Below are 20658 nucleotides of genomic sequence, written 5' to 3'. Positions count from 1 at the left end.
TTCCAGAGGGAGGAAAATTCAGTCACTTAATTGGAATCTGGGGGGGTGGGGACAGGAACGACACCCAAGCAAACAAAAAAAAAAAACAACTTTAAAATATTCAAAATACGACTCCATTTTGTCTACAAAACCAGAGTTGTCAGTATACTAGCTTGATAAAACAGAAAGTGTTCCAATATTTTATCTGACTTTTTCTATAATGGAAGTTTGTATAAATTAATCATAGTGATAATGAATATTGGTCTTTTATAACTACAGATTTAAAAAGATTAGTATTTTATCTTTATACAGAGCACTTAAAATGATACAGAAAATGATGTGGAACTGGATTGACTATTGCAGCAAATAACATTACAACTTTCTACTTGTTATTTTCATATGTCTATTGTATGCACTGTTTGACATATCCATCCTGAATACGTTCCTGAGGGCTTTATTCATCATCACAGAAGATGAGTTAAAAAAAGAGCTGAGTATTTCAAGGCATTCTTTGTCACCTGTATAACCCAATAAAAAGCAGGCTCTGTGTACAAATGTAAAGCCAGGGACTGGCAGTAGATAATATCAAGGAGTAAATATATGCTACAAATCCCTACACACCAAAATGTCCTCTTTGTTACATTAGTACAACTGCAACATGACAAAGCAGCAGTAGTAGTATCAATTAGAAGAATTCAACCAACTACTTATTTGAAGTAACCCACTGTTACCAGATTTGTATCTTGCAACCCAGATTTCTGAAGATACACAGCCTAGAAAGTAGTTGGGAGAAGGTAAAGTGGTATATTTATCAATTAAAACAGCACAAATCTTGGTGCAAGTGCTCCTGAATTTTCCAAGTTGAAAGCACTAATAAATTGGCTAACATGTTCTGCTGTGGTCAATCTTAGGAATGAACAAATTCATATGGCTTCATCTTTAGTAGTATGGATGTATCCCCTCCCATAGTCTTATCTTTGGACATCATTGTTTATTTTCCTGCATGTTTTTATGGGAATAATCATATCACAGCCAGCTGTAAAAGGGATCAAAGGTTACTGCTGTAAAATTATCACACTGAACTTTTACTATACAAACATGAAACAGCTGATTTGTTCACTGACCCACTGTTTGATTCCTGTTTACAACATCCATTTAAATGTGCACACTAATAGATGTACAGTATTAAGCAGTCATCACAACGTTTTACAGCTTTGCTCTCAGTGTTTTCTGCAGCAGACTTATTTTTTAATTACATGTCCAATAAAAATATCACAGTAAAAAAATACAATATGAGGTGAGTTAGCATATGGAATAGGAGTACAAGCGAATCATTATCTAAGGTTCACATTGGCATCTAGAAAAAACCATACGGCTCAAACCACTGGTTATATGTGAAGGCATATTAAATACTCACCTGAAATGTTCACTGTACAAAAGTAGAATTAAATACAGATCTTGGGTTTTCATGATCTAACACAGGTGACAGAGCACTCTTCAAAAGAGACCATTCAAAAAAGATTTTAAAGACTCTTACTGAGAGCGTGAAGTGCGTATCACTGTGGAAGACGCAGATGATAAAATCCTAAGCCAAAGGGCATTTCTAGAGGTACAAATGTCTTCCTAATAAACTGAAAGGAAAGACCTTAGCATAAGAGTGAAAAGATAAGGGAAGATCTGTATTTAACAGTTTCTCCAGAGAACAAGAATTACAGGCATGTAATTTACTTGTTCTCCTGAAGAAAGTAACTACAGATCTTCATGGATATAATTCACAGGGGGAGGGTGACAACCTTTTCAGAATCTTAAAAGCTGAACATACAGGGCTGTGTTCTGCCTGAAGCCAAGAAAGAAGAGAAGAACTTGGCCCAAAAGTTTATCTTCCAAAACCAGAAAACAACAAAGAAGACAGAGTTTCTAGAAATAAATAAATAAATAAGGCATTTTAAATAAAGATGTAATTTTTTAATTACAAAAGAATGCATTTATTTAGAACAATACAAGTTGCTAAAGAAGAGAAAGTAAATGATAAGTCGTACATCATGAAAAGTTTGAAAAATTTCCAACAGACTATAGGATGCAATCATGTTTTGATTATAGGGCTTCAGGTAGAGGAAAAAAAAATACTGTCCTACATTTGAAGCTTATTTGTAAAGTTGAAATTTTTCACCTCTCTCTCATTTTTCGGTATGTTCTGTACTCTAGAAGATCCATATTTTTGAGGTATGCACGGCTAATAAAAATATCAGTGATTAGCAGTTAAAAAAAAAAAAAAAAAAAAAAGGATCTTATACTAGCAGAATAGTCCTGGCAGAACATTTTCCTGATGTTTAACACAGAACAGATTTTCAGCAAGCATTTATGTTGTCATTAATGTTAACAGGACCCAGGTCTCATTCACCTAATCTCCAACCAGGATATTACTTAAAAAAAAAAAATAAAAAAATTCTGCATGAAATAAAACAGTTTCCATTCCACTTACATTGGGCTACTGCAATGTTTTCTACATTAAAAGCTATATGGAAAGCCATAAAATGAGGTGCTAGCTTTTTACCTAACTTCAAAACCACTTGCCAGGAGTGACTTTCATTGCTACAGGGTTTGCATTGGTTCAAGAGAAAAGTTTTAATGCAGAAAGGAAGGGAAAGAAAATGCAGTACAGCACCTCTATGTATTTTTTAGTATCTAAAGAGGAATAATCTTTTTTTCAGTAGCAGTTAACATGGCACCTGTATATTTTTCAGTTTTTGCTTTTATTCTCAAAACATTTCTAGACAGTTATTTCCCACCTTAAGCAGATAAAGCAAACTAAATTACAGGATGAATGAAGCAGAGGAGGAAAGAATCAGGCCCGGTGTTGTAAAAATCTGACACGTAGCTTGAAAGGTTTTCAAGTCTCCACACTTCAAAATTTTTCCATACTCAAATGTGAGGTAACTAGAGAAATTTTCAGTACACAATTAAAAAAGATGCAATGATTTTCGGTTGTTACTCAGATTACGCAGGTTTGCCTGAAGGTGAAATTGCTGAACTTTCCAAAGGCTATTAGATCTGCCAAGATGGTATGATCAGTCTTGTCTCTTCCTTTAGAATGAAGAATTTGTAAGAACTGCAATAAAGACTTGGGAAAAATTGCAGAAAACTAACAGAGGTTGAAATGTCCTGTCTTTTATGCAATTTGAGACCACCTTTATATCCTTCTGAAACTTGCATAACTAGAATGAGTCACTTGTGAAACTTAATATGTCAGTGGTCTTCTGAGAGAGCTATCCAGTAAGGAAACACTCTTCCATTCAGAGGAGGAGAACATGCATCCATCCAGAGAAGCCCTATAATATATTTATGAGACAACAAAATATCTAAATGAACAAAAGCAGACAAAAAAAGAAAATCAGAAGCAGATAGCCAGTCTCTTTGACTTAGTTATGTGCATTTTTCATACACTTTTCTTTAAAGTAAATTCATGCATGTCTTCATAGAAATAGGTCTGACATTTCAGTATGAAGAATCAACAGTGGAAATCCTTTCTCTGGTGTCTAAGTTTGAACCCCCTGTTTTGAGAGAGGGCGTGAAAAAGAAAAAAATGTCTTTAGTACTTCAAAGTTTTTGTCAGTTGGGATGAGTTTTTATTGCAGCATTACAAGGGAGATCTGTCAGTTATCTGAAAAAAAAACCCCAAGCCCTATCGTAGATTCTTTATAACTGTTTTAGGAGTGAAGGCTTTTGTTGAGTGCTGTGGCTATCTGTCCAACAATGACTGAATAGAAAATAAGCAAAAATAATCTAATATACAGCACAAGTGTATGACGGTGGAAACTGGTCTTGTTAGGATTTGAATGATCAATCTAGCTGTGAGAGAGTCTAGAGTTTATTCCTAATCTTACTGTCATCCTCTTATATATATAAAGTGAGGGGATGCTCTACCTTCTTCTTCCGCATCTCCAGAAGTGCATTAGACATCAGAGGATTCTTGCAAATCCTCCAGCTCCCCAAGGATGCTACAGACATCCTCATCTTCTTCCATCAACTCTTCTTTAGCTGGCTTCCTGAGAAATGTAGTACAAGTGTATGAATTCATTTGGATGGGCCACAACACATAGCGCATCAACATGCGCTCAACTCAAGGTCCATCCAACAATGGATCTCATTTGACCTGCATGTAAGTTCATCACTCTCCAGTGGACACCTTGGAACTATTTGTGAATCTGTTGGCCCATTTCCTTTTTTCATTATCATTCCACAGATGTGAAATGGATGTAAAAATCAAAGTCACTGAACAAACAAAGAGAGAAAAAAAATCACAGAGGCCTCTTGGCAAGAGAGAAACAATACATCCTACTGAAGATATTTCTACAACTAAGAGCAGAAAGGAAACTAAGAAGATGGATGTTAGCAAAGAAATATAATTAATGTTCATTTTGGTTTACATAGTATAAAAGAATAATAATTTATCTGTGAATTAAGTGGACAAAGATATGCAGAACTAAAAGCTACCTCTCAGGCTAGAAAAAGAACTGAAAGGATGTAATTTGCTTTTTTGTGCTTGTAGTTGTTTGCACTCACCACAACCAGAAAGACATCCTGACAGAAATGCCAACAGACAACACTCCTCCTACAGCCATTGGGAAGAAAAGAATGCACATTTAGAGGTCACCTTTCCAGAAAGATCACCATTGCCTGGGCGCCTGTTTGTCACCTTTATACTGTGACAATTTGAATTTTCTCTAATGATGAGTGCTCCTGACTCAAGAGAGTCAAGACACACAACCTCAAAGCTGAAGATCCGTATTTAATTACTTACCACAGAACCTTGGGAATTTACCCAAACCCTTAATCTCTCTAACAGCAGTTTCCGCCCTCTTTATTTTTTCCTCTGCGGATGCACTAAAGAGACCTAACTGTCCTAGTTTCAGTTAACTGCTTTCCCTCATTTTTTCTAAAATGCATGGCTGCACTTCTTTCTCCAGAAAAAAATGTATCAATTTGTAGATGGGAAAAGGGAGAAAGTACTGTTTATCTTGAACGAAGACAAAAATCAAAGTCTTCTGAGGTAAAAATGTTCTTTAAAAGATTCTTTAAAGAAAAAAATATTTTTCCCGATTATTCACCTCTTTTTCTTGTAAGCATCATGTAAAACATTCACATCTGATGTGGCAAGTACATGTCTGTCTTTCAGAGCTGCTCTCTTCTGCAAGCTGGCACAAGTAATTGATCTTAGAAAGATCAAGTAAAGAGCCCTAGAGTGCTATGAAACATGCTACTTCACTGCAATGAAAAAGGTGAAATAGTTCAAATAACTTTTTAGCACTACAGGACAAATTTTACTAGATATCCTAATCTGCACTACATTTAGCACCATGATGCAGTGCAAATATTTAGTATATTAAAAAACATCATGGATTTTTGTATTTAGCAGAAGTTGGGGGTTTTTTTAAATAAAAAGATAGATATTTCTAAGAAATCATCCATAGTAGCCAACACATACATTTCAATATTTAATGGGTGCTTAGGGCCTTACTACTAAAAATAAATCCAGAACCACATTTTTCATTACCTAATAGGAAAGAAAATAAATTCCTTTTAATCAAGATATCTATATGGTAGTGCCAGAACAGAAAAGATTTTTTTTTTTATTCAAATGGTACTTTATACTTTAGACTCAACAATTTAAGTTGTTCTGTTATTGCAGAAGTGGCAGCAACAATATATTTTTGACAAAATAAAACAGTATGTTTTAGAAAGCCTTCGTAACATTTTGCTAGCCATTGTCACAGCTAGCATTTTCCAAGTAGCACTATTTTATGAGCTGTCATCACTGAAATAGAAAAAGAACATCCATTCACAGTAGTCTCCAAAAAAGTATTCCTATTTTTGCATATTACCATTTTATAATCTTTTCACTTTATCTCTTCTGCTATACACACACACACCCCTTTGTTCAGTTCACCTATTTTACTTTATCATGTGTTCCTCCTTTGAAAACAGTAAAGAATTAACAAGTACCATCGTTCTACACACAGAAACTCTCTGTGGCTTTCCTTATAACATTATCTTGCCTTGATCAAAGATTAAGCATTTTTTTTTTTCTAGACCATGTGGGCATTTACTGTTAGCATACCTGGGTTTGGATTCTGTTGAGCCCTCTGAACCAGAGAATTTGTCCACGTCGAAGTTCTCTCTCTGCATGATCGATTTCTTCAACATCTTCATTGAGTTCTTCTTCAGGGACCTCCTCCTTCTCAGTGAGCCTCCCTGCCTCCTTTAAAAACTTTAGCCTACTTGTCGGGATGGTTGCAATGACCTAAAATTATAAAAAAGTACTGAAAACGTAAGCCTCATTCAATAACAATAGTATAATAATCTGCTAATTACAAAAGAACACTGGTATTTTAATGAGATCCATAATCTTTCAGGAAAGCCAAGATAAGCGTATTCATAATAGTCCTTTACACTTATACAACTCCATTTTAGTCCAAAAATACTTAGTTTACTGTGTAAACAATTAGCATTACTTGCATCGTTAAACCACATTGGCAATACACAGCTATGGAGCAAGTTTAAGGCTAGGAAAAATGTTGTCCTTTCTCGAAAAACTAAAAGAAGACATAAGTATTTGAATGTAATTATTTAAAGAAAACTTAGTAAGATTGATACTTCTGCAAGTAGAGTTTGGGTATTTCTAATGACTGATAATAATCTAATGTATGTTGACGTGAGCTGAAAATTAGTTGCATCTCATGCTTATAAATCTCTCACACTACACTGGTTCATGTATTCAGCTTCCCTTTGTTTCAGCAAGTTGCAATGCTTTTCTCAGCATTTATCAAAAATGAGGCTTCTGAAAGGTGTGGGTTTGACTGTTTCCCTGTTGGACTTCTTATAGGGCTATCTCTTACTCTGTGTCCTTATTACTAATAAATTCTGATTAACTCAGCCCCTCTTCTTATTCTGTTTGTCCACCAAAGTGGTGCTTGGAAGTAATTAATACAGGAGACGGCCAATAATCTTAAAAATTTGCAAATACTGTAGTTAGACAATGTTATAATACAACTATTTTAAATACATTTCAGTGTTACCGTCTTGGGCAGTCATTTTCTCTTTGTTCTGATTTCTTTTGTCAGCTTGAACAAAAATATGAGCAGATGGCTATTTAAACAAGACATTATCTGGAACATATTGAACGCCTAAAAAAAAAAATCTCCTACAAAGTTAACTATTAGACCCATTTAGCAAAAAAGTGCTGCAATTTTCTTTTTTGTCTTTGTTTCAGCAGTGAGCAATCACATCTCTGAAGCCCAAATGTGTGAAAGATGGAGACAGAATCAGACAGTTGCAGGAAAGTTGGTGAGGATGTATCTTACAGTTTTGGAAAACTGGAACGGATATAGTGAAGACACATGAAAAGGCACCAAATATTTTCAGGATGAAAATAAACTGTTGAGTTTGCCAAGGGTGTCCTTCAACTTCAAGATCGACAACTCCACTTTTATTATATTATTTTTGAAGACAGATGAAGAAATGTCAAAAAAACCCCAGTTTCTACACTACTACAGAACCTTTTTAAAATGCATTTTGGGGTTTGAAAAACAAGATGCAGACTTGGAAAATTAATGAATTGGTGTGACACAAGCAAAAACAGAAGAGGAGAAAAAAAGAAAAGGTAAGTGCTAGTCATTTAAATACTTACTGAAACTCCTTCAGCTTCCCAGCTTTCAAAACACTATAATATCAGCACTCTACAGAAAGAAGCTACTTGAGACTGTTTGGTATCTGATGAAACTGATGGTGATGTACTTGCAAGACAGTACACACAGAAACAACTGTATTTGGTAGTGATCCTGTGTGACAGAACATACCTCTCCTTCACGACCTCTCTCAGCCAGGCTGATAGATTCTGCTCTAATTCTTTTCTTAGGGTGTTTACATGTCTTTTTGTTTGTTCATTTGTTTTGCATATCTGCAGACACCTGCCCAGTTTGGGTAATAGCAGACTCAATAGACTGGATGTAGATTAAGGAACTAAATATTATTCCCAGGAAAACTGTCGCAGTTTTACAAAGCAATCAATAATTCTAGAAATGTAACATGAGATATTTTAGAAAGACTTGGTTTTCAGAAGTGATGAGGGCCACCTTTTAGAAAACTGTCCCTCAAAGCATCTCAAGATTGGCTTTCTAGAAATTACACCTTAAATCACTTTCAGAAGTGCCAACTTTAACATCTAAACTTGAAAATCCTGATTGGTTTTAGTGGTTCACAAGAACACCAGGTTCAGGAGACTGATAAAGGGAAAACAAATTTGTTTTGTGCTGAACTAGAATTAGTCATAGCAGGAGAGAAAAGGCTGAGAAGGAGGAGAAGCACCTCTTCTAAAGGAAAAGTCTCTCTTACTGTAGAGCTCCATGAAGAGAGGATGTGCTACAGACTGTAAATCATGTAAATATGTAAATAATGCATTTTTTTTTAGCTTGTGTTTTTCTTTTCTGGTCACTGAATACTGACCACAAGAGAAAGATTTTTTTTCCCTCTGCATTTGCTTTATGTAAAATTGTAGTCTTTTCAGTGATAAAATAGTTCAGGTATTACAATACCAGTCTTAGTTTAATGGCTAGGCTCTCGCAATAAGGCTTGAGCAACTATGCTCATCTTTAAATTGAAAACAGATGTTGATATTCTTAATTTTCAATGGTTATGTAGTAACCACGTATAACAAAATTTAGAAGTCAAATAGTACATTGATCAAAGGCTGTAGGAAATCCTTCACAGCTGAATGATCTATTAAAACAGCTAGGATTTTTCTCCCTTTCCCTGCTTTTCTTCCCCCCTCCCAAAGTTGGTATTTTGCAATCAGTTGAAAACAAATCTTTTCTTTCCAAGAATTATCAAACTGATTTTAGGTCTTCCTCCTGCAAGGTCATAAATCAAATCCCATCTTCGGGTAATAATTACAGTAGAACAATCTAATAATGGTGCTTTTCAGCAACATATGCATTAAAAGCTGTCATGACTCAGCTTATTTCTTCAAAAAAATCTGAGGCCCAACTATTCAAAAAGTTAATTTTTTCCATAAGAGAACAAATAATCAGTTTTGAAAGCTAGCATCTATTCACTACAATTCCATCAGAACAATTTCAGTATTCAATTGCAGCTGGCAATTTCTTGCCTGTTTCTTCATGGTGGCAAACTAGTTAATCTATATGTATCTTTACATCTGAGAGGCAAAATGTAACTTCACGTTTTTCACATATTTTTTTACTGTCAGGTGGCATCAACTTAAATACATTAATAATGCATTCAAAGATGAAAAAAGTTAACATTATTATTAACTTTGCAATATGTGTTTGTACATAAAAGAATAATGTAATATTTTAACAATACTGATTGTATCGGTATTATTACTTCCAGACAGATAATCACATAACTTACTTATCACACTGACACTTGTTTTTACATCTATATATAACTTTATATTAGCTAACGATGACACAGGTTGTAGCAGAATTTTAAAATGACACACACTACTATAGGAAAAAAGCCTTTTTCTTTCATCCCCTCTTCCATCCTTCGCACACAGAAGTAGGTGGATGGAGGATCACTGCGGGTGTATATTAAATGCACTGGACTTAGTCCTATGCCAGTAACAAGGCTACCATGGATTGACAGAATGGCAGTTTTAGCAAGGGAATGAGTGGGGTGACATAGAACTGGAACTCCTTTTCACTTTCAAAAATTTGCCGTGGCTGAACATACACATGCTACATTGGGTACTCTATTGCAGGGAAGGTTACAGTCCATTTGCCCTTACTATACTTTTTTTGTGACTAGAGGACTAGGTTATGAATCAGACATCTTTCATGAAAAAGCCTAACTGAAGAAGACCTTGGTGATAGCATGCCCTGCTTAGGGAAAGAAAAGATAGGAAAATTAACAAAAATCGAAAGGAACAATGGGATAAATTATCCTTACTACATCTATTCTTAAAGTACTTAGAGAGCACCCTGTATTTCAATGTGTGCTAAATATGACATTGGGAGACATCAAGGAAAAAACAGTATAGTAGGATTATGAACAATATCAGATCTTTGATTGGTTTATAAAAACAAAAGAAAGAAATCTGCATATTCCTGAATCTTACCTGACCCCATACAAGTTCTCCTAATCCAATAAATACACACCACATCCACTGGTCAAGCTGGAGGGGAGAACAACTAAATGGTTTTCCTCCAAACTGGACAATTACTATCTACAAAGAAAAGCAGAGAAGAAAGGGGGTAAATATTTTCTGCGGAAAAAAGAAAACACTCCCCCCCCAAACACCCCAAACCCCACAAAAACAACCTCAACAACTTTCAGTCATATTTTACTTGAGATTTTACTTTGTCTTTCTACGTATTACAGCTCTGCTGGTTTGATTCCAACATATTTTACCAGTAGAATAGTCAAACGTGTTATTAACAATCTATTGTTTAGTGGACTGAATCTAAAGAGCACCCAAAATCAAATACTATCTTATATTCCAAATATGTCATTTGACACTCTTAGGTGGCGCTAAGTCAAGCTACCAGAAGTACATTTTTGGAACCCATCCAGCAAAAGCTGCAGAATCTCAGTCACTAAAAAAATCAAACCACACAAACTTATGCACCCTGAATTAGAGGTCAGAAAAAGCCATACCAGTTCAGACTAAGGCTTCCTTAGCCTCATATCTAACAACAGTCACATATGAATGCCCAGGAAGAAAGAAAACAGTACTGTCCCCAGGTATTCTCGCAGCTTCTGAGTAGTCTCAGCTGGGGATATGTTGACCCTCATGCAGTTTATTTTGGAATGTCCATTGCATGAGAGATTTTTCCCCTCTAATTAACATTTATTGTACACTTAGAGATGTGTTATCATGGATAGACTGATAATATACCAAAGTCTAGTCCTGTTGGAGAAAGAGAGTGGGAAAACCACACACCTTGCAGCAGGATAACTAATGCACACAGAATCTGAACGAGTTTCTAAGCCTGGTTAGATTCAGAAGGTTTTGCTAATTGAAAAACAGATATTATTGATATTTTTTGTTAGTAGTGCTGCTGCAAAACCAGGGACCTGAAATCCCGAGCCAGAGATTTAAACTGTCAAAGGCTGCAAAACAGAAGTTCAAAGTAATTTGTCCAGTCTAAGATACAAAATAACACTAATACAGAAAGCGGTTGCTTTCCTGTGTGAGTGAATAAACACAAACTATAAACACAAACTCATTCCACGTGAAGTGCAAATACACAGGAAGAAGGAAGGGGACAGACAATGGAAGGCAGTAGATAGGAAGTGGGAAAATCACTGGAGAGAGTAAGGAAAAAGGAGGAGACAAAACAAAACTTGTGAATATGATGCTAAAATTATAAGAAAGAAATTACAACTCCACATTGAGAAATTTCTAAATGCTATATGGTAGGTATGGCATATTTTACTCCATCTTCCTTCACTGTAAAAATTATTTATTTATTCTCAAAGCAGAGAAAGGAATTAAAAAAATAAAAGAAAGCCATTGCTTGTCTGAGGACAGGAGTGGTAACTACCTTTTTATTTCTCAAGCTGTTGTAGGTCTCACAGAAGCACTTTCTGATCCTTATCGAGGATGCATTGTAATAGTCTCCATATTTTTTACTCTGAAAATTTGGCCACCGCTGCTGGCTTTTTTCTTTTTGGAGGGGTTTAGGAGGAGGACTAAACTAAGTGAAACTAACTAATAGTTAATGGAACTACTGCACTCAACAATGAAATATCAAAGCCAATTAGTCTGTACTTCACAGAAAGTGTAGTAAATACATATGGAACTAAGAAAGTTTTAAATATGAAATAAAAACACTTCTGTAATCTCCCATATCCATCTACATAATCCAAGATCCTGGAGACAGTAATTTTCTCTTTAGAATAAAATGCTTGGCTCACACATCCAGCTATTAAAACACACAGCCAAACTAATAAATACTTTTCTGACATTGCTTCAGCAAGCAACATTATGCAAAGCTGTATTTCCACAACGTAATAAACAAAGTGGAAAATTAATAGAAAGATTAACCTTCTGTTGTCCCAAGAAAAATTACCTGATTTTAAAAAGACACTTAAAAGCAAGTAAGAGTCACAGCCTAAGTACTCTTATGCTACAATGTCCTTTTTGATTCCCTGTCAGAGTGCAAGCCTAGTGTTTTGAACTGCGCACTTAAGTATTTCGGCTACTAGGAAAGCAGGGAAGAGTGAGTAAAATCAGCAGCCGATTCAGAAATGTGGCTAGCAGCTAGATGACACTTTTCCTTCAGCCAGACAACAGAGTACAGTAATGCCTAGAACTAAGAAAACATCCTCAAACATTATCCGTGATTAAAAAAAAAAATTAGAGATGATTGTGAATTTGTCAGTAAACCCATGTTTTTGAACTAGCTGTTAAACACCATCACTATCAAGCCAATCACTGGTGTCCTTTCTCCCATACTTAGGTTTACTGAGTGGTTTCCCTTTCCTGTTTCAAACCACTATAGCCCAGATTCAGATAGCTCTGTCCTCCTCCTTACTCCTTCCATGACAAAGGTCCCAATACTGATAGCTTCCAGGATGCCATTGCAGAATTGAGCAATAGTATCAAGATAGAAATAGCTCAACTCTAAGCAATTGTGAGGGCTGCAGTAGACTTCTAAAAGGTAATGTCAAATGGTATCAAGTACAGGACAGATGCCAGCAAATGGATGGATACAGGAGCAGAAGGAGGAGTTAGAGTTCTTACAGAAGAAAAATTACAACTGTTTGGGAAAAGTGTGTATTTCTGTAATTATGTTCACATATGACTGGGACAGCAAACTCACAAGATGGACATGAAGAATTACTACCAAGAAGTAGTATTACTGAGAACATCGAGTAGCATTTGGCAGTGGCATTTAACATCAGAAGAACAGATCAGCGTTAGCTATTTGAAGGCCAATTTGTCTATTTATGGAGTAGTAAATTAATGTAAAATGCTTTGTTGCTATTGTTTGGTGTACTATTTAATAATTTCTTCTAAAAAAACCCAATTACAATATCAACAAATCATGATAGCTGTTATTATTGTACATCGTCAGATTAATTTAAGATTTGACCTAGTTATAATGATCAAAATTTATGCTGTATTAGTATGGCTACATAACATTTTCCATTATTGACAGTTGTACTGATTGAGAAAATATGTGAAACCAGGCCGTTTACTATTAAGTGTGCCTCCTACAGCATTTAGATTTCAAAAAAACACACAGAAAAAAAACTTAAGGTAAATTTCTGATGAATAGTTACTAATTCTTGCCCAAATCATTACCTGAATAGCAAATGTACCCAGTACAATAGTGCAAAAAATAGGATTTCTGAAGATGCCATCAAAGACATTTCTTTCGCCATGGATTTTCCGTGCGTTGATCTCATTGAAAAGCTGCATCATGACAAAGGTGTTGAAGATAATAGTGTAATGCTCTGAAGGAGGAGAGTGAAGTGGTGCATTCCTCCCACTGTCAATCTTAAACATTTTCTCACCTAGGTATAAGACAAAAATAAAGGTTTCCACTAGAATAAATTAATCAAACTTAAATCTATATTTCACTTGTTTGCTTTAGCTAGTTGCCTCCTGTGCTCTGCTTTACCAGCTTGCTTTCTGTACTTACTATAACACAGGCAGAATTTATAACATCAGTGAGCAAAAGACATCTAAACTTCCTGAGCAAGAAGCTTCTCAAATGATGACTTTTATCTAATAACTCAGTATAGCTACACAAATAGTTTTCAGTAGTACTTTTCCTCTAACTGAGTAGTAATTATTCTAAGAAGTCAATTCTTTCTGATGTACCACGCACTTGAGACCACTGACAGTATGTTTGCGATTTTCTACAATAATTAGAAGCAACCACTCTTCAGCAGTTTTTACCCATTTGCTAATCCAGTATGGCATAACTCTTGACAAACATTCAAGGGTATTAATGATAAAAAACACAGACATTCCTGGTTTTAAATAGATTTGGTTTTGATCATTCTGCTAGTCTCCTTTGAAAGCACACCATCAGGCACTGCTCTTTATTTTGATAATTTGACTATCACTTTTAGATCTGACCAATAAAAAAAGCAAGATACAACCCATGATGAATAACTGTAAAAATGAGGCAAGTTTTGAAAAGATACCTGCACCTGAGGGACCTCTTTTCTTGTAGAATCATAGAATGGTTTGGCTTGGAAGGGACCTTTAAAGATCATCTAGTCCAATCCCCCTGCCATGGGCAAGGACATCTTTCAGTAGACCAGGTTGCTCAAAGCCCCATCCAACCTGACCTTGAACACTTCCAATGATGGAGCATCCACAGTTTCTCTGGGCAACCTGTTCCTGTGTCTCACCACTCTCACTGTAAAAAAATTTCTTCCTTATGCCCAATGAAACCTACCCTCTTCCAGTTTAAAACTGCTGCCCCATGTCCTGTCACTACAGGCCTTGGTAAAGTGTGTCTCTGTCTTTCTTATAAGCCCTCTTCATATACTGAAAGGCTGCAATAAGGTCTCCCCAGAGACTTCTCCAGGCTGAACAACCCCAACTCTCTCAGCCTTTCTTCACAAGAGAGCTGTTCCAGCTCTCTGGTGAGTTTTGTGGCTCCTTCTCTGGACCTGCTCTAACAGGTCCATGTCTTTCTTCTACTGGGGACACCAGAACTGGATGCAGGACTCCAGGTGGGGTCTCACAAGAGTGAAGTAGAGGGGGAGAATCACCTCCCTCGACCTACTGGCCACGCTTCTTTTGATGCAGCCCAGGATACGGTTGGCTTTCTGGGCTGCAAGTGCACATTGCCGGGTCATGTCCAATTTTTCATCCACTTTCTTATACACAAAGTTTACAGATAACATACAGTTATTGAAAGAGGCACTGTCTTAAAGTAAGGATGGGGCATTCACATGAAAGTGTAAATAATGAATGAAAGAAGAGTAAAGAATATTATCACAATACTACTCATTTTCATAACCAGTGTTTTATTAATAAAAGCAAATTAAAACTTGAACATTTTTCTGCTATCCCACTAGCATTATATTCAGAATTTCTGAAGAAAGAAGAAGAAAGGTTTCCTCAGGTTTTCTCCTGAGGTCGTTAATTCCATCAGCTAAGTTAACAGTGAGTGGTTTTTTGCCTTGGGATATCTGAGCAGTTCATGTTCAAGTCACTGGGAATAATGAGCATGTTTCCAAAGAAAGAATTTGGCTTATAGTCTTTTGACAGAAAGTAAATTACGATATCACAAATATATCAGTAACACAATATGAGCCCACAAAACTGAGACTATGAGAGCGCAGAGATTTTTAAGATTATAAATCTCCAGAGAGATAACTAAGTATTGGAAAACATTCCCCTTACTACATATAAATAATAAAGGAAAAAAATTAATGAAAGCAAACATCTCATAATTTCATCTTTTATAGATACACACACATTACATCTATTTGCTTTCATTCAATACACACACAAACACAAATATATGAATAATACTTTCCTCAGTGAGAGTACCTGTCCTTAAGTATCTATTATTGCATTGCATCACTTAATTGGCAAAGCAGAACATGCTGCTATTGTGGAATGGCAGTGGCTAAACCCGTAACTAGTTTTTATTTCCGAACATGTTCCAAAAGGCGTTATAGTATGTCAGCTCTAAGTTTATTACGCCTAGTTGCTGAGGTTAAGATTTTTTTTATACTACAGTTTGACAGAACTAGACAGTGACTTCTGGATTTCTGATGTGCCTGATATCTCAAAGGCATTACTATATGTTCAAACACAATGTATTTATTGCCACATCACAAAACAAATAGAAAAGCTTGATGTACTAGTCTCTACTGAAATCTACTACAAAAAAAGAAGTATTAGTTGATCAAAATATAAATAATTCTCATTAACTTGGAATTTATTTATCGAAACACTGAGTTTAGAACATAATCTCACTGCAAAGCTGAGCCTCATGGAGTTTCGAAAGGAAAGACTGTATTTCCTAGGCTTATCAGAAAATTGGCTGGGCTGCGTCCTTCAAAGTTTGCACGCGTTTTCCAAAGGCACACAGAAGAAATTAGAATAGGGTGAAAAAGCCTTGTTTTCTTTTCATTGGGGCTCAGTATAAAGTATTTTAAACCATAAAATTTGTCAAAAAGCCATTAAAACTCCCCATAAAGCTCACAGAAGTTCTCATTCCAAGATTCGTATCACATGAATTACCAAGACCTTCTACATCTGTTTTAGAGAATCTGAAATTACAATTTCCTTAGACTCGCTAGACATTCTCAAAATACACTGTAAGCCTAACAATATGACAGACCATCTCTCTTCAAAACCTGGCAATTATTTTCGTTTAAATAGCTCCACTGTAAACAGACCATCACCTCTTTTGAGTATTCCAAATAAGCTGCCAATTGTTGGTAAGGTGGAGCAAGACTTTCACAACGGAGCTCAAAAAACTCCTAAGAAACATAAATGTACATTTACAGCTTATATGGAAGTCTATATATAAAGAAAAAATTCTGAAAGACAACACATGTAATTTAACAGCGATGACATAGTGACAAGAACACAATAACCAATTGATAAAATTATCAGTCCTTTGCGCGAGCTCACTTATTATTGTGGAGCAACAGAATCTATTCTTAGCCTCTACTATTCCCTGCAGCAAGAAACAATCCTCCTCCTTCCCTCCCCTCTCCAAAATACAACCTATAAAAAGCATCCATTGCTAGCAAGGCCTGAAGAAGAGTCCAGTAATCTAATAAATTAGATCTTTTCCCCCTTTTAATATCCATTCTAGATATCAAATGTCAAAAGAGAGTGTTATTTGTGTCACTTAATACTGATTACTTGCTTATCTATACTACTTAAGATCAGCATTATTTCTTGACTATGGCAAACATTTTGTTCCCGATTAGAGCTTCTCCAGATATTGGTAAAATGGATCTTGATTTTTGTTGTGGTTTTTTTTTTTAATTTGTTGTTACACACCTACTAAAGATGACAAGTCTCAAAATGAAATTTCAGTATAGAAGCAGCAGGCTAGATACTCCGATTAAAGTGTAACCTTCTATGCTATGTTTTAACATAAACTTTTACCAAAGCCCAAACCTACATTTTGTTCGGAGGCAAAAAAGCCCACTGAGGCCCTTCCCAATGTAAACAACAGATGAAAGGTGACTAAATCCCTCTGTTGCAGCTGTTCTGTTTCCCCTACTGTTTCTGATCCCATTAAACAGCTCGGTCCTGCTAGCTGTTTAACTATGACAGACTTAATATACGTGCATTAAGTGGTAACATTTAAAGCATTCTGACATGTCAGGCTACAAGACCTAGATGCTTCTAAACTAAGCAACAAGCCTAACAAACTTTCTTACCGACAAAAAGAAGTGTAAATATGAGAGTAAGCTGATAAACAGCATGGCCCAGAATGTTCTTCATCATGGTACGGGATATAAGAGGTTTGTTCCTGCCATATGGCTTTCTTAGCAATAGAGCCTCTGTTGGAGGTTCGGTGGCCAAAGCAAGTGAGGCAAAGGTGTCCATAATTAGATTGACCCACAACATCTGTACAGCTTTTAGAGGAGAGTCCTGTGGAGACAAATTGGAAAGTTACGTATTTCCTACAAAATTTACTGTGATTTACTATGTCTTTTACTATGTGATTTACTGTGTCATTTACTATGATTTCATTTCTTCCTGTGTGACTGCAAGCAGTGCTGAAGACAGGATACTGAAACACATGGACCTTTGGTCTGACCTACTATGACCTTTCTTATATTTCTTATGCAAGACCAGAATCACAGGAAGCACAGCCATCTGAGCAAAGATAAATTATTTCTCTCCGGTCATTTAAATCAAGCATATTTACAATCACACGATTCTTATAAAGCTAACATTAACACTTTATAATACATTTTACAATACCCTCTGTTACTTCACGCACCATGCTTAAATTTTCAGCTGAATTTAGGTAACTAGATAATGCAAGTGGGAGTTTCTTTCCTGGAAGAAAAATTACACTGAAACAATTTTAAAAGTAATGCTTCCTTTTACTATAACCTACCTGTTTTTTTCAAAAACAGCTTGAAATTATTAAAAATTTATGAAACAATTACTGAGACATTTTAATACATCTTACTTAAATTAGACCTTTTAAAAAGAGTAGTGACAAAAAAAATGCCTGATATTTGAATTCTAAAAAAATTCTGAAACTCCTTAAACTATATCAAATGTGCAAAAGTAAGAAAATCTTTATTATTTTACTGGGTAACAGGATAGCATATTTGAAACTACGGAACTGGGAAGAACAGAAAAAACCATTACTACTTGTCAGGATGAAGTATTTATTTTCTGAAGCAGATCGCCAACCGCTAGAAGGAGCTCTTTCCTCACTTAATTCAAGAAAGAGTCTATGGTCATATTATAGAGGACTTTAGATCATGTTTAAAAAAACCCAAAAGTAAATAAATAAAGCAAACTAACACAGATCTCAGGAGAACTCTAGATGACTATTATAAAGTTTTGATTTGTAATTCATTGGGGCAGCTGTAATGATAGATACATGCAATTGCTTCAAGGAGCCATATCAGGAAAAATGAAGTAGGTTCTTTTTTTGTCTCTAACAACCTCCTATGCCTTTAGACTGAATACAAAACGGGCAGCATTAGTAAGGTCTGCTTCCTGTTTCAAATAGATGGTTTTTATTAGGAAAATAGAATCTCAAAAGTAATAAGGTATCAGTATGACAAATTTTATAATGGAAGGGAGTTAATCTACAATGTGAACGTTGGAAGATCAGAGCACTATTTTTATGCATTGCATTACCATGGTGCTGCAGCAGTGAAGCAAAGAAATTTACAGAACAGTATACAAGTCAAATCAAAGCCAATAAAAACACCTTATGAACTCTGCCCTTTTCTTCAAAGGGTTAAATGTTAATTTTTAATGAAATATTATCAAATAATGAGGGCCAATATCCATTCAGTATCCCAAGGACATATGGAAAACAAGGGTAAGTGGTTTGGTCTCTTGTGGATCTGGTTTATATTCCGACTCCCCCTTGAGATAAAATATTATTTCCTCTTGAAAATGAATTTTAACACCCCTACATTTACATGAATTTTGATACATTTTATTTATTAAAAAATATTCATTTTTGGCTTATTCAAAGGGATGGAGAAAAGCAACCTGCTGTTTCTAAGTCTTACAGGTTGGCTACATCAGGGAAGGGAGGAAGATTAGCATTAATAGATTCTTGACCTCTTGGTTATGGGTTGCATTAACTGGGCTTATCTGGAGAGTTCAGCTCGCTCATTTGATATGCAGCTGCAGAAACAGGAAATGTCTTTGTCTTTAGAGGTGGCTAAAAAACTAAAACCAATCAGGACAAACTTCGTTGCAAATTGAGACCTCATTTATTTTTATTAATACTAATGGCTCAAACAAGGAGAGTACTTGCACTAAAAGCAGTTTGTTGCTAGGGCCCAGAGACCCTAGAGTTGGACACAGTATACAGAGAAACAGGAAAACGTGTTTTCTACTGAAGAATATTCCTTGTCGTATTTTTACCTGTCTAGTTACTAAGTTTTCTTGAGAAACATCCTCTACTTCGAGATGTTACAATAGCTGAATTTTTGCTTCATACGCTTCTATGTCGGTAAAACTGAATTTGTCTGTTATGCTTAATAAATAATCAAATATTCAGAGCCTGACATATTCCTAGCATAACGAAAAGTCAGTTTATTTCAGTCTCTAAATCACACAACTGTAACTGGCAGTCATCAGTTTTGGCAACAACATGTTCTCACCATTTCACACTGCCAATCACCTTGGGTGGCTATGGTGCCCCTAACAATTATCTATTATTGGCAGTGCTACACTGTTCAGTCAAGTGTGAAAGCTCATTCTAAGCTGAAGCCAAAACATTAAATACACATTAGTCTGGGCAGGCAGGGGAATGAAATTTCCACTGCAACTCTATCTGATTTCTGATTAGTTGGTGGAAACTGAGGAAAATACATATCAGCTAAGGAGCTTAGTCTTCCATTACAGATTTTAGTCACTTAGGCATGTGGGATGCAAATTCAATGTTCTTTTCACTGCATTTTAGCCACTAACTGACTAGCTAATAATTCTTAATTCACTTTTTGAAAACTTTGGGGATGAAAGCCGTTCAAACTGCAAACCACCCAAAATCACCACTTATTTGTCAAATTCCTTTCCACTTGACCTTGGAATAGGTTAGTGTTGGCCTAGAGGTAAAAGGAAAATGTCCCTTAAATCAAGTGATGTTACACTTCATCTTGGAAACACTTAAAAGTACAAATCACCAAAGGCTGGAAATAAACTACAAATCTTTTGTGACATGCAGAGCCTCACAAATTTTAGAGCTTATTACTTTTGATTTAGATGACAAGCTGTAAGGGAATAAAAAGGTATCTTCACCCTTACCTCTTTACTCCCACTTGTCACAGAACACATGCATGGATTCATAAAAATGAGCATTTCTGGTAGGTTAACTTTATACACATTAATGCAAAAAAAAGTCCTCGCTTCTGCTGCTAGATCACACTGTCTACTAATTGTATGGAAGTGGCATCCTCAATTCTATTTCCATGCCTCTAAGCCTTCCCAAAACAAAGCTAAACAGT

The 20658-nt window shown here is 35.7% G+C and overlaps 1 protein-coding gene across 1 annotated transcript in view; it reads right to left on the bottom strand.

The window, feature by feature from the left end:
• Positions 1–20658, bottom strand: part of ATP2B2 (ATPase plasma membrane Ca2+ transporting 2) — a 413794-nt gene that overhangs the window by 11981 nt on the left and 381155 nt on the right. Inside the window, exons 20-23 of the mRNA XM_050904420.1 lie at positions 17383–17596; positions 13310–13521; positions 10115–10222; positions 6098–6280 (exon numbers count right to left, since the gene is read on the bottom strand). Of these exons, the coding sequence (XP_050760377.1) occupies positions 6098–6280; positions 10115–10222; positions 13310–13521; positions 17383–17596 (717 nt within the window). The remainder of the gene's footprint in view (positions 1–6097; positions 6281–10114; positions 10223–13309; positions 13522–17382; positions 17597–20658) is intronic.

Source organism: Gymnogyps californianus, chromosome 13 (assembly GCF_018139145.2).
Source record: "Gymnogyps californianus isolate 813 chromosome 13, ASM1813914v2, whole genome shotgun sequence".
NCBI classification, from domain to species: domain Eukaryota; kingdom Metazoa; phylum Chordata; class Aves; order Accipitriformes; family Cathartidae; genus Gymnogyps; species Gymnogyps californianus.
The sequence above is the reverse complement of the archived record's forward strand: the minus strand, read 5'-3'. Positions and strand labels throughout refer to the sequence as shown.